The 22,784-nt window shown below is 40.8% G+C and overlaps 2 protein-coding genes across 2 annotated transcripts; both read left to right on the forward strand.

The window, feature by feature from the left end:
- The first annotated feature begins 438 nt into the window (after positions 1-438).
- Positions 439-1,956, forward strand: LOC109185301 (histone H2B type 1-P-like). The gene is made up of 2 exons (XM_019335309.1): positions 439-1,041; positions 1,376-1,956. Exons 1-2 carry the CDS (start codon positions 668-670, stop codon positions 1,749-1,751), a joined length of 750 nt encoding a protein of 249 aa, XP_019190854.1. The 5' UTR covers positions 439-667; the 3' UTR covers positions 1,752-1,956.
- Positions 1,957-3,710: 1,754 nt separating this feature from the next.
- On the forward strand, positions 3,711-9,673 carry LOC109183198. Its single transcript, XM_019333385.1, has 3 exons — positions 3,711-3,845; positions 7,764-8,820; positions 8,931-9,673. Exons 1-3 carry the CDS (start codon positions 3,711-3,713, stop codon positions 9,671-9,673), a joined length of 1,935 nt encoding a protein of 644 aa, XP_019188930.1.
- Positions 9,674-22,784: the final 13,111 nt, after the last annotated feature.

Consider the following 22,784-nt stretch of genomic DNA (forward strand, 5'->3'; position numbering starts at 1 on the left):
ACACAAAAACGCATAACACAAGATACACAAACCCATAGCACAAGACACAAAAGTGATATTATATTTACTTTATTTCAGGTATAGAATTCATACGTTTAAGGTACAAAATTGCATAACATGAAACACAAAAATGCATAACACGAGACACATACACATACTTAACAGTAAAAGAAAAAAAAACCTTTATAACGTGAATTGAACAACAAACCGTCATCGTCAAAATTAAAGTTCAAAATGAAGTTGTATAGAACCATAGTCTACAGTACATTGTGGACCTTGTCCACGATGTAACGGTTCCGTTTTAACAGCTCTAAAGATACATATGATCCATTGTATAACAATTGATAATGATTGCCACAATAGATATGCCTACTTGAGTTGGGCTGCTGAATTGTTGTCAGCCTAATAAGCCCAAAAATGAATTCATCGTCACGAGACTATTTATTAGGCCCAATAAATAATACATTCGTGAATCGTCTTCGGCTTTTAACCTGTCTCTTCCAGTTTTAACCCACGTAATCATTTTCACACCAACTCTCTCGACACCTGTCTTCCACGTGGCAGTCCCTCGCAATCCTGACCGCTGTTAATTCTCCAAAATTTATCTTTCAAAAAGCCCCCCCATCCAGCGAGGGAATATTCAGATGCCCAGAAGAAAGAAGGAATAATGGCACCCAGAAAGCGCCGAGGAAGGCTGAGCGCGGTGGTCACATCCCGGAAAGTGGTTGAAGAAACCGTCCAAGTGGTGGTTACTGCCGCCGCCGGAGAAACCGAGTATCAATCCCAACCAAACGTCGACGCGTTCGCCTCTCAGGTTTCCGATAATGGAACTGAACAAGTGGAGGTTTCCACCCCGCCGGCCCAAGAAGAACCTCCCATAGTTAAAAGAACGATTCCCGTTGAAGATAAGAGCGGTGACGAGTCACCGCCGCCGCTTCAAAACCAAGAAAATGAAGAAGACGAGACACAACCGGCGTCAGAACCGGAACAGATACCGGCACCGCCTCTGCCAAAGAAGAAAGAGGAAGAGCAAACCAAAAGGTTAACTTCTTGGTTAATTTTGATACCAAACTGTAGCATATGTTATATATCAATTAAAAGTTTAAGCGGATAGTTCAACTACACATATATATACTAAACACAAGAAAATGTCTTACCAGTTTAAGTTAATAGTTGAACTGAATGTTTATATGAAGTCTTAATTTGAAGGGTGGAGGAAAGTTGGTAGCTTTAATTTCTGCGACCTGACCATACCCTCTTGTACAAGAGTCGCGGAAAGTCTTGTATAAGGGTCACAGATAATAAGCTACCAGTTTTATACATTATATGTTATGGATTGCATATTTATGTTTATATATTACTTCCTCCTTTATAGGAGCACGAGAAGTGCTCCACGAGATGGCGGTGGCGGCAAGAGGAAGAGAAAACGGCGGTGGGGGAGAAGTGCGGGCAGCGGTGAAGGGTACAAGAGGTACGTGTTTAAGGTGATGAAACAAGTGCACCCGGATTTGGCGATATCGTCGAAAGCCATGACGGTGATCAACAACCTGATGGGAGACATGTTCGAGAGGATAGCGGTGGAGGCGGCGACGCTGTCAAAGTACATCTCCCGGGCGACGCTGTCGTCGAGGGAGATTCAGGACGCCGTCAAGTTGGTGCTGCCGGGAGACCTGGGAAAGCACGCCATTGCCGAGGGGACAAAGGCGGTCACCACTTATTTAGGCACAAAGTCAAACCCCAAGCCAAACTGATGTATTTCTGCTTTGTTTTATTTATCTTTTAAGCAGTTTTATGTGTGTATTATTAAGGTTAGTTGTATGGAGTCCCATGTAGTCAAGGGCCTTTTCGTCAAATTGCGTGTATTGCATTGCATGCTCGCTCGGCGTAGGTAGTTTATGTAATTTGATAGGAAACGATGTCGTTTGTGTATGTAAATATATGTTACGTTGGTTGCCCTATTACATTCCCCTCAAAAAATTGAAATTTTATCATTGTATGCAACTTTTATTTAGTTATAGATTCAATTATATATATATAACTCTAAAAATATATATATATATATAGAGAGAGAGAAATTTGATGTCAATACTTTAAAATTAAAATTAATAACATAGGTTATCTGCTTGAGACTTCTGCTTGAGACTTTTCATTTGGAAGAGTCACAATTATACCAAAGTGTTTGATAATATTGATCACAAAAATTTTGGTAATATAGGTTGTTTATACATGATGACCTGGTTGGTATCACCTAACAGGGCAGTTTAGGCAATTAGATTTCAGACTCGACAGTAGATTTCAGACTCGACAGTTAATACGGGACGTGACTAGTTGGCTGGCTAATGGATAGTTATGCTGTGGGCTCGTGCCCAGCGGCACCGTTATCTTCCCATTTTTTTTTTTTTTTTTTTTTTTTTTTTTTTCAATTTAATTTCAGACCGCTTCGTTATAGGAGCAGCTTTGTGTTCATAATTTCATAACTGTACATTCATAATTCTATAACTGTACATTCATAATTCTATAACTGTACATTCATAATTTCGTAACTGTACATTCATAATTCAATAACTGTAAATTCATAATTAAATTTCGTAACTGTACATTCATAATTCAATAACTGTAAATTCATAATTTTCGAAGCTCTATGTTCATAATTGTAAGTTCATAATGTCAGAGTTCTATGTTCATAATTTCATAACTGTACATTCATAATTCCATAACTGTACATTCATAATTCCATACTGTATATTCATAATTCCATACCGAACATTCATAATTTTCGAAGCTCTATGTTCATAATTGTAAGTTCATAATTCCATAACTATACATTCATAATTTTATAACTGTACATTTATAATGTATAACTGTATATTCATAATTTCATAACGAATATGCCGTTAACGGCGTTAACGGCGTTTCGAACAATTTTTTTTTTAATTAAAACAGCGTCGTTTTCCGTGAAAACGACGCCGTTTTAGCGCCGTGCGCACCTTGCAAGGTGCGCACGTGCGCATAGCATAATTTGCCCTGGCTAATTATTCTTCATAACCTTTCATTTATTATCCTATTATTACTCATTTATTACCATAAATTTTCATAATCACCCATAAATCCTAATAATTATTCCTCTATTAATTACCTATTTAATAGTAGCTATTGTGTTACTACTCATCCTACTACTATATACTACTATAAAAGCTATGTGAATAATGAGAAGAGGGGACTCATCCTACTACTATAAAAGTTATGCATGTGAAGAACGAGAAGAGGGGACGGCTCCATCTTTTCAAGAAAATAAAATCTATCAAGGTTGGAGTTCAGCCTTTTGGAAAAAGAAAATAAAATCTATAAACAAAATAGTGAATTCTTGACCTGGCACATGTCTGTAGTTTTTATCTTTTGGTTTCCACACTAAAATTCTGTCTTTATTTTATTTTATTCTTTTATATTTTATGTTCATTGGATTGGTTAATGGTTATATTAACCTGCCGAGTAACTACTCCGCATCATAAAACCTGGGCCCCATCTGTGAGAATACGCAACTAAAAGTTACGTGCCTCTGTCAATTCCACCGCAACTAAAAGTTGTGTGCTTGTCGGAGAAGTAAGGTGCCGTGCATCTTCAATTTGTAATGGTCGGCAAACTCAACGCTAAAAGATGTTGGGAAACAGTTTAGACAGCTTCTGGATAAGATTCAACCCTTCTGGTCTACAATGGATGAGATTGACGGCTCTCTTTCGGTTTTTGATCCTAAAGATATAGGTAATGATCGCTATGTCATCTTGTCTATAGATTCGGATGACCCAAAAGCCCTGTCAGAGTGTCACTTTATTGGTTCAGATTCAGAGGTGAACATAGTGCATGAGATGGAGTAGTCGGCCATAGCAATATGATTAGCAAGCAGCAGACGGTCATAAGAATATGGCCCTCCGGAAGTGTCTTTAAAGATGGGTGAAAATCACCATGAAAGATGGGTATGGATCGAATTCGATCTGTTGGGAGTAAGGGAGTAGTCCGCTACATGAAAATGGTCGACCAGCAGGGACGGAGCCAGAAAATATGTTGAGGGGGACAAAGAAGTAGGGATGGATTCAATGGCAGATTCAGAATTTTTTTTTAGTGAGGGAAAAAAATTAAAATAAAAGAAAAAATTTTAAAAAAAATTGAAATACTTAAGAAGTATAACAATAAATATTGTTGGATATAGCGAAAAATAAAACATATTAAAATTTTATAAAAATATTTATAACAAAATATGAAACATAATTAATTTGATAAAACAATTCGAATATAAAACACATTATAAATTACACATTCCATTATTAATATAAAGAAAGTTATAATGAAAGTTATATATATCATGCCAAAATTTAATTGTGTTAATCAAAAGTTATATATATCATGCCAAAATTTAATTGTGTTAATCAAAAAATTGAACAAAACTACTATAACATTGCCAATACAAAAGACTCAAACCCAGGTCATTCCGAAACTCATATATGTTAGCTACCACCTTGTCTATCACAACTTTTGGTTACATAATCTATTTTATAATACTTATATGAATAATGTACTATATATACATATTATATACAATATAGGGTAGGGGTGGGGTGGGGTGAGGAGGGGGCAGCTGACCCCCCTGCCCCCCCTCTGGCTCCGTCTATGTCGACCAGAAGCTATTGATGGAAAGGTGGTCGGCGGCAAAGATATGATCAGTAAAAAAAAAGGGTGAGAAGCTCTGAATAAGCAGTTCCTCGTCTTGGCTGCGTAACGGCCAATTAGTGAATATGGAAAAAGTGATTTTTAGCGTAAGGGAAAAGCCATTTTCACGGACAGCGCCATTGTTGGGTTGTTAAACTTTTGAGTAGTTTATCGGGAGTCCAATACAATCAAAAAAGATGGTAGATTATCAGAAAATATTAAAAGGCACTCAGAATGTACTCTCAAATTCTCTTGTGTATATTGAAATTACATAACCCTTTTTATAGTGTCTAGGCCTTTATAGCGATTCGAGTGACCGTTGAACTCAGCCTGGTCATTAATACATTTAGTTAATGAGCTATTCACATTTAGTTAATGAGCTAATAATGAATAGTAAGCGCCTTAATTACATCCTAATCATGGCCGACTTCTTCCCTCCTCCACAGTGTGCCTCATAATGGCTTTTAATCCTCATTAATTATGCATTAATGGATCATCTCAATGGACTGTCCAGACTTTCCACCTTCCGGCTATCTCCTGCCGACTCCTTCTAGCACTGGGCCTCAGCTCCGATTTTTACCTGGTTTGCCTTAACTAACTACCCCTCTTCACGGCTCCTTTATCCTCTCGGATAACCTTGTCCGACTCCTCATTCTGCTCCGTTCGACTCCTAGACGCCTCCATCACTCAATCGGGCACAGGATGCCTCCTTCACGCGGTCAACTGCAGGCTGCCTCCTTTACTCGTTCGACTCCACAAGACCAATTCAGACATTCTTCCGGCAAGATAGCCTCTCGGAGTTGATGATCCTAGCAAGATCAGCATTCACCATCTTTGGCCTTGGGAGGACATATCCCTTCTTTCTCTTGGTACTCCCCAACTTGTAATCTGATCGCTCACTGCTCTGCCCGGGTCGTTCATCCATCCGATCCTCGGGGTACATATCCCATCGATACATAATTGACTTGTTTAAATCAAGAAAGTCAATAAATTCTTCATGTTATAGATTAAATTTGAAATTTTATAATTAAATCTTATTAACTTTTAGCTCATAACTAGTATAGCATCGGTGTGATGCACTGATAGTAATAATATATATTCAATAATTATATTATTTAACAAATTTAAATAATGTAAATAAATAAATACACAAAATATGATATAATATTCTAACAATATCTTATTATAATAAAGTATATATAGTACCTAATATCAAATTTTGATTTATAATGACTTAGTATTGGGATTAAAATTTTTTTTTTTAAATGATCATAAACTCATCACTTGTCAAATTACAAAAATACCATGGGCATACAAAGAGAACTATACAAAAAAAATCAGAAAGACTGAACCTAATTTGTGGGTATTTATAAGCAAGCTAAGGGACATCTAAAAGCTAGAGTGCAAAGTGACTTTGCTAGACACAAATTTTGAATTTGAAAATTTTAATTAAATGTAGTCAGGACAACAAATAATGTATTTGGTTGCCCAAAAGTATTGAAATTTGCATATACTAAACTATATTACACTAAATATAATGTAATATTAGTAAATGCAGGCTATGTGTAGTGTTTTAGGTTTTCAAGATAATATATTTCTTTAGTAAATGCAGGTCATGCATGTTGCTTCCGTGGTGGACAAGGGTCACCTTTCATGGTGGATTCTGGTACAGAACGACATCGTTTTATATCAAATATCAATTAGTACATCATATTTAATAACATTATCATAGACTATGTTCATAATGTTTGTTCTATATGTCCATAAATCAAACCTTAGTGTCCATAAACACAAAACTAAATGTCTAAATATACATTATATGCATTTTCATTCATTTATATTAGGTTCTTAATATTCATTGTATATGTTCATAAAAATAAAGCTTAATGTACATGGACAGTGGTAGGATATATCCCGACCGACCTGAGATGTTCTCTATGTGGGTTAGTACAAGTTCCTTGGCTCGAGTGCTGCAGCGAAGGGATGGTCGGTACCGGTCGTCCATGTACCCTTCGTATTGCCCTTCTGTCGAAGACGGTCGGACCCAACCGATGTTCTGCACGACCACCGTACCTTTGTTTTACGGAGAGGCAGTATCTTTTAGAGAGGGGCACGTGGCGGCGCTAGGCGTTGACAGAGAGTGTTCACTAGGTTGGGGCACGTGGATGTTACGTGGATTACATGCCGGTAGGCCGGAGGGTTGTTCCCAGCTAGAGGCTATAAATATCCACGGCGGCTAAAGTGAGGGGGACTTTTTGAACGATCAATAGGCTACTTACAGAGCTGCCCGACCTTAGTCAGTCAGCCCTCGGAGTAGTCATTTAGATTGTATTAGGTCACCCATTTATATGAGATAACCTCTTTTGATCATATTATCGTTTGACATCCAGTACGTAGACCGCATACACGTGGACATTAGTACTATCATTTTGGCGCCGTCTGTGGGGATCGGTACGAAAAGTCGTTCGTGATGCGTATCAAACCTCAACCATGTATCCGTTCATGTACAACAAGAGGATGAAGAAGCTAGTTCATCCGACCATTATACACAACAACACGGTCAGACTGTCGACCTCAACCTCAATCTTTCTCCACCTCACTCGGTAGCTCTTAATGCGGTCAATTATGTCCAACCGATGTATCCGCCACCTGGTCAGCAATTCCCCTACCCGGGATACTATCCACATCCTGTACCACCGACCCAATATGCTCGTTGGCCCGGGACCCCAATGTATTACCCGCCCGGTAACTATCAACCTTATATGCCTGCGTACACGGCTCTAGCTTCTGCTCCCCGAGCCAACCAGCAATGCAGACCGAGCCCGAGCTTCAGCCCAGTCCCTGGACTAGGCGCTCGGCTCGCTCGAGGTTGGGATTGCAGGGGGCGGGGGCCATAGAGGAACCACAACAGGAAATACATGCCCAGGCGGTGGATGAACCCCAGCCACAGGATAACCGTGCGAGCGCGTTTGAACGACTTCGGCCGGCAATGCGTCAACGATTGGGACCACAGGACCCGGATAGGCGATCGGTCGATTCACATATGCAAGCGGGATCATTAGGACACAGTGGACCTCAGGTGCATCGTCGTCGCCGGGCTCGTGAACCAGCCCGTACGGCTAAGCAAGACGATACCTGGGCTCGTGAACCAGCACCGTGCAGAATTTACTCGGTGGCAAAATGAACACGCTTTAAGGCCTTCAGATAACGCCGCCTCACTGTTACGGACCCCTTTCACCACCGAGATCATGGCTCAACCGTATCCGCTCGACCTGCGCATTCCCAGTAATAAGGAATATGATGGTCGAACAGACCTGGAGGTCCACATCAACACCTACTATGGGAACATGCTTATGATGGATGTGAGTGATGCCGTGATGTGTCGAGCTTTTTACTCGACGTTATCTGGACGAGCGGCCGAGTGGTTTAAAACGTTGGACCCAGGGTCTATATCCTGCTTTGCTAACCTGGCGATGAAGTTCAATCGGAAGTTTGTGACGTCGAAAATCATCCGGAAGCCTTACATGTACCTGGAGAAGGCTAAGCAATTGGAAGGGGAAACGTTAACCGATTTTTTGGTTAAATGGAAAGCGGCTGTGGGAGAGGTCGAGCCCATGGATGATCTCACCGCGATCCATATGTTGCATATTTCTTTAAGAGCCGGATATTTATATCAGAACTTCATACTCCATCCCCCGACCACGTATGAAGAAGCTCTTCGCCGAGTGACCGACTACGCCAACGCCGGAGAAGCCAATGCCGTTAAACGGTCACAGGAAGTTGGTTCATCCCGGAAGCCCCCTGGTCGATTGGACAATCGGTCGGCAGAACACATCCGATCCCGAACTCGCCCGGACGACTTCACTGCTTTGAACCGCTCGGCCGCGGAAGCCCTGCAATATGCTCAATCATGCAATCTCATTCGGTTACCACGTCCTGGGCAAGAAGGGAAGGACAAGTCAAAGCACTGTGCTTATCACCGATGCGCTGGGCATGACACTGAAGAATGCACGACTCTGAGACAGTTATTAGAAGACCTCCTTCAAGCGGGAAAGCTGGATAAGTGCGTGGGGAAATGGGAAGAGAGCAAAAGATCTACTGAAGAAGAGACCATCGGCGGTCCGATCGCTCTGACCGATCGGACCACGACCAAAGAGACCTCGATCCCAAGTCCGACGGCCGTCCGGCGTCTAAGCCAACCATTCACGTCATATTTGGGGGCTTGGAAGATGCCTGCAGAGCCCGAGAACCCTGCCCGGTTGCGATCGTGGAATCTCGTGAGATCGGCAAGCGACAAAAAATGGAGCCAATCACCTTCGCGCTGGAAGATCAGCCCGAGACCGGAGATACGGGGATGGAGGCTCTGGTCGTCACGATTGATATCATGGGCGTGGACGTGCAGAGGGTGATGGTCGATACTGGAAGTAACGTGAATGTACTATACCTGGACGTTTTTGAAAAATTAAAACTTGATCGTCGAGCGTTGACTCCGGTCGGAGCACCTTTGTCTGGATTTACTGGGGACACTATCCACCCCGAAGGAAAAATTACCTTGCTGGTCGAATTTGGTACACCTCCTAAGTCGGTCAAAACACAAATGGAGTTTGTTGTGGTCAATTTTCGTTGTGTCCATATTGCTATCTTGGGTCGCCCGACAATCATGAGGGTCGGGGGAATTATATCCATGCCCCATCTTTGCATGAAGTTCCCCACCTCGGCTGGGGTCGGAGTGTTGCGTGGGGATACCCAATCGGCCATGAAATGTTATTCCCGAGCGGTCAATCGGCAGGATTCAGGTTCTTCAGGAGTGAATACCATCATCAAAGAGGTCGAAAGAGACCGAAAGGAGCAACTCGAACCTTTTGAGGAAATAGAAGAAGTCTCATTGTCTAAAGACCGACCTGAACGAAAGGTCAAGATCGGTCGAGCTCTGACCCCCGAGCTTCGATTAAAGGTCATGGCTATCCTTTAGGAATTTGCTGATATATTCGCGTGAGGCCCGAAGGACATTCCCGGGATTGATCGTACCGTGATATGCCACCGATAAGCCGTAGACCCCGCTGCAAAGCCAATCAAGCAAAAGACCCGACACTTGTCTTCGGATCGAAGGGAGTTCGTGTGGGAAGAAGTTAAAAAGATGGCTTCAATCGGGCACATCCGACCGGTCACCTATCCCGAATGGGTGGCCAATATAGTATTGGTTCCCAAGCCCCCATCTTGGAGGATGTGCATCGATTTTACTGATCTGAACAAAGCATACCCGTTAGACCCTTATCCGCTACCGAGCATCCATAAGATGGTAGGTGAAACAGTTGGGGCGGAGTTGATGAGCTTCATGGATGCTTTTAAAGGCTACCACCAGATCATGATGAGTCATGAGGATGAAAGTAAAACATCGTTCGTCATGCCCGATGGATTGTATTGTTATCGAGTTATGCCATTCGGTTTGCGAAATGCAGGAGCTACGTACCAATGTATGATCAACATGTTGTTTGAAGACTTGCTGGGCCGAACCATGGAGGCATATATTGACGATATGCTTGTGAAGAGCCAGGACCGAGCGGATCACACCGGGACCTCCAACAATGCTTTCAGATCATGCGGACGTACCAGCTACGTCTGAACCCGACCAAATGTACGTTTGCAGTCCAAATGGGAAAATTTTTGGGTTATATGATGACCAAGCGTGGGATTGAGCCTAATCCGGCCAAGGTGAAGGCAATTCTTGACATGCAGCCGCCCACGACTGTCAGAGAAGTACAGTAGTTGACCGATCGATTGGCGGCTCTGAGCAGATTCCTCTCTAAGTTGGCTGAACGGGCTTTGCCTTTTTTCAAGGTGTTATGTAAGGTCAATGGATTTGTGTGGGATGATGAGTGTCGATCGGCTTTCAAAGATTTGAAAGATTATTTGATGTCCCCGATCGTGTTATCCAAACCCGAGCCAGGGGAGGAACTGGACGTTTACCTGGGCGTATTCGATCGAGCGGTCAGCGCCGTGCTATGCCGAATTGATCCAGAAGGCATTCAACGACCGGTGTATTATGTAAGTCATGCACTGCATGGTCCAGAACTTCGTTATTCCCAGTTGGAGAAGGTTGTCTACGCATTGTATACAGCTGCCAAGAAGTAGGCCCCCTATTTTCAAGGACGAGTTATCCGCGTCTTGACCGACCAGCCGATCGGGGCTGTCCTCCGCACCACTGCTTCTTCCGGACGCCTAGTGAAGTGGGCGTTGATGTTGACTCAGTTTGCCGTGGAATACCGACCGCGCCCAGCAATCAAAGGTCAAGCCTTGGCCGATTTTCTCTTCGAATGCACCGCTCGGGACACTCAACCTCAATACTTAGAAGACCCCGAAGCGGCTTGGTGGATATTGGCCACTGATGGGTCTAGCAGCAAAAAAGGAGCGGGCGGAGGAGTCGCGGTCACGAGCCCGGAAGGCTTTAAGGTCTATTACGCCTTGATGTATCAGTTCACACCCACTAATAATGAGGCAGAGTATGAGGCGTTTATCAATGGGCTACAATGTGCCCGGGACCTGGGGGCTGATTACATTCGAGCGCAAACAGATTCCGCCCTGGTGGTCGGACATGTACTTGGAGAGTATGAAGTCAATGGTGAGCGACTGCAAGCTTATCAGGACTTAGCAATCGAGAAACTCAACCTATTTCGAGCATATGTTGTTTGGCATATTCCCCGATTAGATAACGCTGATGCAGATACCTTGTCGAAGTTGGCGCAAGATGCCCCAGAGCACATGTCCAAGATTGCTCGAATTTTAATGATTCCAAGACACAGCATCCATCGACTGCCGGTCGTCCCAATTCAACCGGTCGAAGAAACTTTGATTACCGACTTGATGGAGTATTTGCAGCATGATCGTTTGCCGGACGACCCACAACGCGCTCGGAAAGCTAAGCTACGAGCACCGAGATTTCAGGTCCAAGAAGGTCGTTTGTATCGGAGGTCATACGGTGGTCCCTTGATGCGATGCCTCAATTCGTTCGAAGCGGAGCTGGTCGTGAATAGGCTGCACTCGGGTCTCTGTTCATCGCATCAAGGAGGACGATCACTCGCTCGTCGCATAATGGTGATCGGGTATTGTTGGCCGTCTATTCAATTAGACTGCGAGAAGCTCACTAAAGCTTGTGAGACGTGCCAATTGTATGCCCGGATGCCCGGTCGTCCTGTAACTTTCTATCAACCGGTCACGACTGCCATCCCATTCGTTCGGTGGGGGGTGGATATATTAGGGCCCTTTCCGCAGTTGTCTGGACGTCGACGCTTTGTTATTGTCGCAATTGATTACTTTTCTAAATGGATCGAAGCCGAGCCTTTGGCCACGATCACTTCCCAACAGTGTGCCCGCTTTTTATGGCGAAATGTCGTTTCTCGGTTTGGCATCCCAGTTCAATTGATCAGTGATAATGGTCAGCAGTTCGTGAGTCGGTATTTCCAAAACTTCTTGGTGACGATCGGGACGACCTCAATCCGATCATCAGTAGCTTATCCTCAGGGAAATGGTCAAGTAGAAAATGCCAATCGAACCATCCTAGAGGGATTGAAGAAGAAATTACACTCAGCCGGTCGGAGTTTGGCCGAGGAACTCCCGTTTGTGCTTTGGACCTATCGTACGACTCACTGAGAGGCAACGAAAGAAACTCCATTTGCATTAGTTTATGGCGCCGAAGCTCGGCTGCCTATCGAGGCTTGGATCCCAACGGCTAGAGAGCGATCTTATGATGCATTAGAGAACGAGCATTACTTGGCCGTGGACCTAGATAGTGTGGAAGAGAAAAGGGAAATAGCCGCTCGACGCATGGCTGAATATCAATAGAGAGTGAAGGGCACTAAAGACGTCCGGGTCCAACCACGTTACTTTCAGGTGGGGGATTATGTACTACGACATCGAGCAGCAAGTCAACCCCTTGAAGGAGGCAAATTTGCCCAAAACTGGGAAGTACCGTATTTGGTCACATCGGTCGTCTGCCCGGGCACTTACTGTCTGGAAACAACTACCGGGAGATCGATCGAGGGAAATTGGAATTCAGAGAATCTAGTGTTGTATCGCTATTAAACTTTCGTATGTATGTTTGGATGGGGTGGGGGCTTGCGAGTGTGCACGCCCATCTTTTGTTGTATGTATAAAGTAATGTTTGAATGTTTAACCGTCTGCGTATGGGACTTAATTGTGTATCACCGATCGATGATTGCTCGCTCGTCTGTGTACGAGGGCTCGATTGGTTACCGAAATATGTAAATAGTAAGTAGATTATTAAATCAATTCCAGAGGTTGACTTTGATCGTGGTTTAACTGATCGCCTATTCCCAAGACTCAGCGTCAACGATCAAGACGGGCGAATGCCCAACGACCACAACGTCGCTAAAACTTGCCTGATAATACCGGGGTCTAAATTTTCGGCTATAACCGATAAGGGTAAAAACCTCTCGGCACCGACCGATAGGGGTAAAAACCCAATGACATTAAAAGTCGCAAAAAGAAAAATAATATAGCCGGGCAGTTTATAATGATCGTGAGATAAAGCATGGCGAGCGGTATGTGCTCGCAGTTTATGATGCTCGTCAGATAAAGCATGGCGAGCGGTATGCGCTCGATCACTCCCAACGCTCATTGACCTCTTAACCACTGTCGCACTCACTCGTTCCTCGTACGTCCGGCAGTGTGGGGGCTAAGGCTAATGGATAGGGCTAGCAAATAAGATTGATCGAGCATAAGACTTGGTCGACTTATAGATCGAGCATAAGACGCAGAGCGAAAAACTTTAAGCTTGAACAAGCACAAAAACGTAAAAAAGTAATGATAATAATAAAAGAAGCAATAGACAATAAACAACCGGGTCATTCATTTAAAAATTAAAGAGTTGCCCGATACAAACGGGACCGGGATCTCGACTGAGTTAAGATAACAAAAATTTGTTACAAAATAAAATAAGCTTTTGGGTCCGTCGGTGATCACACGACCTTCCCTTCAGCCTTTTTGTTAGCACTTGGCTCGGCCGCGGCTCCTGATGTGGATGGCTCGGAAAAGGGCGTGGGCCCGGGGTCGGCGATCTCCTCTGGAAGAGTGGTCAGCACTGCCTTCAGATCCTCGCCCTCGAATACCTCCTCCATTATTGTTCAGGTTTCCACCCGCATCGCTCGTTGGCCGGACCAGACCTTCTCTTCCCCGAGCTTGTTCTTCATGATGGCTAATAAGAACCAGTACACATGGAATCCAATAAGGGTCTATAGTGGGCTCATCACAAGGCCCATAACTACATCCTTAAAGAATCATTGGTGGAAGAAACAAGAAGGCCTAATAATAATTCTATTCGATAGAGGAAAGTATTATAGTGGCCAATTTCAAGTGATATCATGGATCGAAGACAATGCTTACAAGATTCGAGGTCGAATCATTTTCAAGAAGGGGAGGATGATGCGGTCCAACATAATGAAGATCCATCAAGAGTACCAATTGGTCCAATCACAAGGCCCAAGTCCAAACGATTAAGACAACTCTTCATTGGTGATATTCAAAGATGGTGGAAATCCAAGTCAAGCCCATTTTCAAAAGATGAAGAAGAATTCAAGGCTTATTATAATTGTTTAAGTGCTGATTTTGGTGATTAAATTAGGCCCAAATCAGCCCTATTATTTTTGGTCATCATTAATTTTAATTGTTTGGCATAAAAGAGAAAACACTAGTTGTATTTAGAAAGGATTCCTTAAATCCTTTTCTAAATAAAACTCTATTTACTTGTTTTCTAGATTAGGTTTAGGACTCTTTTTCCCATTGTATTTAGAATTATAATGCTGCCCCTATACCTATAAATAGGGCACATCCATATCAGTTTCGGGGAGGCTTTAATTCAATAAAATTCTTAAGTTTTTCTTTACGCTTGTGTAAGAAACCTTATGACTAATTGTGGACTCAATTAGTGGCTAGTCGTGGACTCGACTAGCAAATTGATTCGTGGACTCGAATCAATCTTCCTTTCTTCAACCTTAGATTTAGGTTCGTGGACTCGTTCTTGAATCGAAGGAAACTAGATCCGACTCTAGTTGATTGAAGATTGCAACATCGAGGTACTTGAAGGTACATGGGATTCTTCAAAGTCTTTGAGGATTCGGGACTAAGGGTTTCTCGTGAGGTTTAAGGTATTTCGATCCATCCCTATCTTTGCATTGAGAGTAATCTTGGGACAATATTCCAACTTATTTGAACCTTGGACTAGGTTCATATCGATTTGGTATTCAGAGCCTAGGTTTTTCTCATTCTTATCTTACATACTACTTTATTTTTGTGTCTTATTCATTAAAAAACCCCCCAAAAAAATTTTCTTTGCATTCTAGATTGTGTTCTTGAATCTTGATACATGTCCTCCAGTTTCTTGAAAAACAATCCCTAAAGAGTTTTCCCTTTTTCCCGTCCTATATCAATGATACCTCACACCTCCCAAGAACCATATTACCAAAAATTCTGTCAAGAAAACAGCCCCATCTCACCCTTACCTATATCCAAAGAGCATTTACGCGCAATCACGTCGCAATCATACCCTGTCCAGATTTCCGCGTTCTGCGACCAGTTTCAAAGAATGACCTATATCTCAAGATCCACTGGTTAGTTTTATCTGAAATTTTGATATGTTTTAGATCTCGTCTGGGGAGTTCTATTGATATATTATACACTTGCTACTTCCTTACGGTCATTGAGATATTTATCTTCGAAGTAAGGGCAGTGTTTCTGTTTTTCTGCGTGATTCTTGAAATTCTTGGTTCTGTTTTGAAGGGGTTATGTGGATCCTATTGGTCCGAAATTTTTGTTGATATTTACATTAGTTATTTGGAGGTTACTTATCAAAAAAAAAATCAAGAAAGTTGAAAAAAAAAAGCAAAAAAAAAAAAAAAAAAAAAAAAAAAAAAAAAAGAGAAAGCTATAAAGAAGAAGAGTAAGGTTGGGGAAAGAATTTGGCTGGTAGGAGAATTTTGGAAGGACAAGGAAGGGGAAAAGTATAAGGTTGGAAGGAGTTCTTGATAGATTCCTAATTGGTTGTGGTATACGTGAACCTCTTTTATATTCTATTTTTCTCTATCTTTTGATATTGGTCTTGCATATCTTTCTGCCATACTTCATTGTTTGCCTCCCTTTTTCTTTCAAATCTTGCTTAGTTTCTTTGCCTGTATTGTCCTTTTTCTTTGCTTCGTGCTCTCAATTTATTACCTATCTTGCGATACACCCTTACTCTCAAAGGCTTGCGAAGTCTTCCAAGGTACGTTTTCTTGTACTTTGAGGTAGAATCCATATCAACCTGAGTTTCAGACTAAAATTTTCCTTTTTGGAAAAAAGTCTTGTGAGAGTATCTGCCACCTTGAGTGATACACGAGTAGAGTGTGTGTTTGTATGAGTCTGTAGTGCACCCCCAGAGCTATATAATCCACCTCTTACCTGCGAGCTGAGAATAGTGAGGGAGCGAGCCAACTTTTTGGTTTCATTAACGTGTCTACTCACACATCTTGTTTTTAGAATTTTTTTTCCTATACAGATGGTTGAACAAGTTCCAAACCTGCCCCAGACATTATAACAAAAGATAGACATGTTACTCAAACGAATGAATAATTTGGAGCAACGCTCACAGCAAGTGCAACCACCACACAATGATGAGCGACACCACACAATGCCACCAGCAGGAAGAGTGGATCCTAGATGTCAAAGGATCCAGCAGCATAATGCAGAGTTAGGAAACATTAAAAATGAAATTCCTAACTTTATCGGTGAAAAAGGACCTACCGAATACATAGAATGGAAGAATGCTGTTGAAACTCTTTTTTATTTAAAACAATATTCTGATCTTACAAAAATTAGGCTAGTTGCTACATCTTTTAAGGGGTATGCTTTGTCTTGGTGGCGAAAAAGTAATAGAGAGAGAGTTGCTAATTTTATTCCCGATGAATTTTGGGTTCAAGTGAGGGAAGATATGCGCCTAACCTTTCGTCCTAAATCTTTTTTCTATGATCTTGAAAGAAAATTACAGGGAACGGTGCAAGGAAAAAAGTCAGTTGATAAGTACCACTAAACTATAAATATTTTGCTTCAACGGGGAAACATACATGAAAAAGAGACAAAAAATGTTGCTCGTTTCATACATGGATTGAACTTAGAAATTCGATGTGGAATGAGTATTCAGAGATATGACACCCTTTATGATGCCTTGTATGCTGCACGTGAATCTGAGGCAAAAATCAAAGAGATGAAAATGCACAAGTCCAACAATGGTGCATCAAGATGGAACAACACTTGTTCCACCCTTCAAAGGCGTGATGAAAATCCTCCTCCAAGAGATGATTCATGAGACAAAGGTAAGAAAAGGTAAGTGAGGCAGTGACGCCTCAACATGATAGAGAAATGATTTGTTATAGATGTAATGGGAGAGGCCACATAGCTCGTGATTGCCCTAACAAGAGTGTTGTTAAGATAACAACACAATCTGAAAAATTTACTTCTTGTCTTGAATATAAATCTGAGGAAGAGGTTTGTGACCATTTTGAAACCCCCAATGAACATGTTGAGGGGGAACCATTCATACCTTTAGGTTCTGATTCTAAATATCTTGATAGTGAGTCTAGTCATACTGTTGTTGTTAAGGAGGTTTTGAATGTTCACCCTATAAAAAAAGATGAGTCTCAAACTGAAAATATATTTTGTGCTAAAGAATCAATTAGAGAGAATGCTTGTGCTATGGTACTAGATTCTAGAAGTTGCACAAATGTGGCTAGTGTAGCTATGGTTAAATTTTTTCAGTTACCTTTGCTTAATCATCCAAATCCTTATTGTTTGCAATGGTTAAATGATGCAGGAGAAGCTAGAGTAACCAAACATGCTCTTATTCCTTTATATATTAACAGTTACTCTGATGAAATCTTGTGTGATAATATCCCAATGCAGGCTGCTCGTATCTTGTTAGGTAGACCATGGCAATTTGACAGAAAAATAAGTTCTGATGGAATGCAGAACACTTATGTGTTTCACATGAATGGAGTTACATATGTTTGGCCTCGTTTGTCTCCTAAACAAGTAGAAGAAATTCATTGAGGTTGATGCAAGCTCTCAAACCAGCCTCAAAGAAGGAAGAAATCAAAGAGGGAAAAGTGGAACATCCATGTTTGGAATTGCAATCACCACTCCAATCCTCTAACTCAGTTTGTAACCAAACAAAGGGACCACAATCAGTGATACAGTGGAAAGGAGCAGCCCATGGTGTCAAAGTGAAACCTCTCTTGGTAACTAAAAAGGATAGTATGCAAGAGAAAGGAAGGGGGGTCACTTTCTACTCACTTTTATTTCAAAAGCATGCATTAATATTCTCTAGATTTCTTTGCCATGTTTCTATTAATAACCTTCTAGATGTGTTAGAAATTTGTTTGCATCCATACATCCGAGATTCCTTAACTTTGATTTTACTAAAACTTTATTTGATACAGATAAGGAATCACTTGGAAGTTATAACGCACATTTGAAAACTTCTTATGGCGAATACTATTTGCACAAGGGGTTTTGGTTCAAAGTCAATGGGATTGACACTTTTTGCTTGGACTTGAGCAGTGGTTTAATTATTGATTCACAGGGACAATTTGATTTTTTAAAGAGTGATGATGTTTTGCATGGATATTTTCATTGGCCAAAGAAGAAAAAAGATGTAGAATCTTATGTTCATAATTGTGCTACTTACCACCACAATGCATCTACACCATTACTTGATATTTCCATGGTTTTTGTGTTTGGTTTAGCCTTAAGCTCTAGGCGGAAAGATCTTGTGTTTGTTGATAATTCAAACAAGATGACTAAATTGAATATGTCTCATTTTGTTGAACTATTACCATTAAAAATGTTTAAATTTCAAGCTGTGTCATTAGACTTAATTCCCTTACTTATTGATTGTAGGATGATAATTGGAGCTACTCGTGTCAAGCATCCCAGGAAAAAGTTCCATGAGCGTGATAAAACACAAAGTGAGCTTGCTAATTTGTCTTTCATTGAAGATTTGGATTCGAGGACGAATCCGTTTCAAGAAGGGGAGAATAATAAGAACCAGTACACATGGAATCCAATAAGGGTCTATAGTGGGCTCATCACAAGGCCCATAACTACATCTTTAAAGAATCATTGGTGGAAGAAACCAGAAGGCCCAATAATAATTCCATTCGATAGAGGAAAGTATTATAGTGGCCCATTTCAAGTGATATCATGGATCGAAGACAATGCTTACAAGAATCGAGGTCGAATCATTTTCAAGAAGGGGAGGATGATGCGGCCCAACATAATGAAGATCCATCAAGAGTACCAATTGGGCCAATCACAAGGCCCAAGTCCAAACGATTAAGACAACTCTTCATTGATGATATTCAAAGATGGTGGAAATCCAAGTCAAGCCCATTTGCAAAAGATGAAGAAGAATTCAAGGCTTTTTATAATTGTTTAAGTGCTGATTTTGGTGATTAAATTAGGCCCAAATCTGCCCTATTATTTTTGGTCATCATTAATTTTAATTGTTTGGCATAAAAGAGAAAACACTACTTGTATTTAGAAAGGATTCCTTAAATCCTTTTCTAAATAAAAATCTATTTACTTGTTTTCTAGATTAGGTTTAGGACTCTTTTTCCCATTGTATTTAGAATTATAATGCTGCCCCTATACCTATAAATAGGGCACATCCATATCAGTTTCGGGGAGGCTTTAATTCAATAAAATTCTTAAGTTTTTCTTTACGCTTGTGTAAGAAACCTTATGACTAATTGTGGACTCAATTAGTGGCTAGTCGTGGACTCGACTAGCAAATTGATTCGTGGACTCGAATCAATCTTCCTTTCTTCCACCTTAGATTTAGGTTCGTGGACTCGTTCTTGAATCGAAGGAAACTAGATCCGACTCTAGTTGATTGAAGATTGCAACATCGAGGTACTTGAAGCTACATGGGATTCTTCAAAGTCTTTGAGGATTCGGGACTAAGGGTTTCTCGTGAGGTTTAAGGTATTTCGATCCATCCCTATCTTTGCATTGAGAGTAATCTTGGGACAATATTCCAACTTATTTGAACCTTGGACTAGGTTCATATCGATTTGGTATTCAGAGCCTAGGTTTTTCTCATTCTTATCTTACATACTACTTTATTTTAGTGTCTTATTCATTAAAATACCCCCCAAAAAAATTTTCTTTGCATTCTAGATTGTGTTCTTGAATCTTGATACATGTCCTCCAGTTTCTTGAAAAACAATCCCGAAAGAGTTTTCCCTTTTTCCCGTCCTATATCAATGATACCTCACACCTCCCAAGAACCATATTACCAAAACTTCTGTCAAGAAAACAACCCCATCTCACCCTTACCTATATCCAAAGCGCATTTATGCGCAATCACGTCGCAATCATACCCTTTCCAGATTTCCGCGTTCTGTGACCAGTTTCAAAGAATGACCTATATCTCAAGATCCACTGGTTAGTTTTATCTGAAATTTTGATATGTTTTAGATCTCGTCTGGGGAGTTCTATTGATATATTATACACTTGCTACTTCCTTACGGTCATTGAGATATTGATCTTCGAAGTAAGGGCAGCGTTTCTGTTTTTCTGCGTGATTCTTGAAATTCTTGGTCCTGTTTTGAAGGGGTTATGTGGATCCTATTGGTCCGAAATTTTTGTTGATATTTACATTAGTTATTTGGAGGTTACTTATCATAAAAATAAAAAAATCAAGAAATTTGAAAAAAAAAAAAGCAAAAAAAAAAAAAAAAAAAAAAAAAAGGAGAAAGCTATAAAGAAGAAGAATAAGGTTGGGGAAAGAATTTGGCTGGTAGGAGAATTTTGGAAGGACAAGGAAGGGGAAAAGTATAAGGTTGGAAGGAGTTCTTGATAGATTCCTAATTGGTTGTGGTATACGTGAACCTCTTTTATATTCTATTTGTCTCTATCTTTTGATATTGGTCTTGCATATCTTTCTGCCATACTTCATTGTTTGCCTCCCTTTTTCTTTCAAATCTTGCTTAGTTTCTTTGCTTGTATTGTCCTTTTTCTTTGTTTCGTGCTCTCAATTTATTACCTATCTCGCGATACACCCTTACTCTCAAAGGCTTGCGAAGTCTTCCAAGGTACGTGTTCTTGAACTTTGAGGTTGAATCCATATCAACCTGAGTTTCGGACTAAAATTTTCCTTTTTGGAAAAAGTCTTGTGAGAGTATCTGCCACCCTGAGTGATACACGAGTGGAGTGTATATTTGTAAGAGTGTGTAGTGCACCCCCAGAGCTATCGAATCCACCTCTTACCTGCGAGCTGAGAATAGTGAGGGAGCGAGCCAACTTTTTGGTTTCACTAACGTGTCTACTCACATATCTTCTTGTTTTTAGATTTTTTTTTCCTATACAGATGGTTGAACAAGTTCCAAACCTGCCCCAGACATTATAACAAAAGATAGACAGGTTACTCAAACGAATGAATAATTTGGAGCAACGCTCACAGCAAGTGCAACCACCAAACAATGATGAGCGACACCACACAATGCCACCAGCAGGAAGAGTGGATCCTAGATGTCAAAGGATCCAGCAGCATAATGCAGAGTTTGGAAACATTAAAAATGAAATTCCTAACTTTACCGGTGAAAAAGGACCTACTGAATACATAGAATGGGAGAATGCTGTTGAAACTCTTTTTTATTTAAAACAATATTCTGATCTTACAAAAATTAGGCTAGTTGCTACATCTTTTAAGGGGTATGCTTTGTCTTAGTGGCGAAAAAGTAATAGATAGAGAGTTGCTAATTTTATTCCCTATGAATCTTGGGTTCAAGTGAGGGAAGATATGCGCCTAACCTTTCGTCCTAAATCTTTTTTCTATGATCTTGAAAGAAAATTACAGGGAACGGTGCAAGGAAAAAAGTCAGTTGATGAGTACCACTAAACTATAAATATTTTGCTTCAACGGGGAAACATACATGAAGAAGAGACAAAAAATGTTGCTCGTTTCGTACATGGATTGAACTTAGAAATTCGATGTGGAATGAGTATTCAGAGATATGACACCCTTTATGATGCCTTGTATGCTGCACGTGAATCTGAGGCAAAAATCAAAGAGATGAAAATGCACAAGTCCAACAATGGTGCATCAAGATGGAACAACACTTATTCCACCCTTCAAAGGCGTGATGAAAATCCTCCTCCAAGAGATGATTCACGAGACAAAGGTAAGTGAGGCAGTGACGCCTCAACATGATAGAGAAATGATTTGTTATAGATGTAATGGGAGAGGCCACATATCCCGTGATTGCCCTAACAAGAGTGTAGTTAAGATAACAACACAATCTGAAAAATTTACTTCTTGTCTTGAATATAAATCTGAGGAAGAGGTTTGTGACCATTTTGAAACCCCCAATGAACATGTTGAGGGGGAACCATTCATGCCTTTAGGTTCTGATTCTAAATATCTTGATAGTGAGTCTAGTCATACTGTTGTTGTTAAGGAGGTTTTGAATGTTCACCCTATAAAAAAATATGAGTCTCAAATTGAAAATATATTTTGTGCTAAAAAATCAATTAGAGAGAATGCTTGTGCTATGGTACTAGATTCTAGAAGTTGCACAAATGTGGCTAGTGCAGCTATGGTTAAAATTTTTCAGTTACCTTTGCTTAATCATCCAAATCCTTTTTCAGTTACCTTAGAAATTTGTTTGCATCCATACATCCGAGATTCCTTAACTTTGATTTTACTAAAACTTTATTTGATAGAGATAAGGAATCACTTGGAAGTTATAACGCACATTTGAAAACTTCTTATGGCAAATACTATTTGCACAAGGGGTTTTGGTTCAAAGTCAATGGGATTGACACTTTTTGCTTGGACTTGAGCAGTGGTTTAATTATTGATTCACAAGGACAATTTGATTTTCTAAAGAGTGATGATGTTTTGCATGGATATTTTCATTGGCTAAAGAAGAAAAAAGATGTAGAATCTTATGTTCATAATTGTGCTACTTACCACCACAATGCATCTACATCATTACTTGATATTTCCATGGTTTTTGTGTTTGGTTTAGCCTTAA

Source organism: Ipomoea nil, unplaced genomic scaffold, assembly GCF_001879475.1.
Source record: "Ipomoea nil cultivar Tokyo-kokei standard unplaced genomic scaffold, Asagao_1.1 scaffold0100, whole genome shotgun sequence".
In the NCBI taxonomy this organism is placed as follows: Eukaryota; Viridiplantae; Streptophyta; class Magnoliopsida; order Solanales; family Convolvulaceae; genus Ipomoea; species Ipomoea nil.

Excerpts from the sequence above, each read along its gene's own strand:
- LOC109185301 (XM_019335309.1), top strand. The coding sequence starts at position 668 with ATGGCACCCAGAAAGCGCCGAGGAAGGCTGAGCGCGGTGGTCACATCC. Across the intron at positions 1,042-1,375 it reads GAGGAAGAGCAAACCAAAAG|GAGCACGAGAAGTGCTCCAC; the intron begins GTTAACTTCTTG and ends CCTCCTTTATAG.
- LOC109183198 (XM_019333385.1), top strand. The coding sequence starts at position 3,711 with ATGGATGAGATTGACGGCTCTCTTTCGGTTTTTGATCCTAAAGATATA. Across the intron at positions 3,846-7,763 it reads TTATTGGTTCAGATTCAGAG|GACACAGTGGACCTCAGGTG; the intron begins GTGAACATAGTG and ends CGGGATCATTAG. Across the intron at positions 8,821-8,930 it reads TGAAGAAGAGACCATCGGCG|ATGCCTGCAGAGCCCGAGAA; the intron begins GTCCGATCGCTC and ends GGGGCTTGGAAG.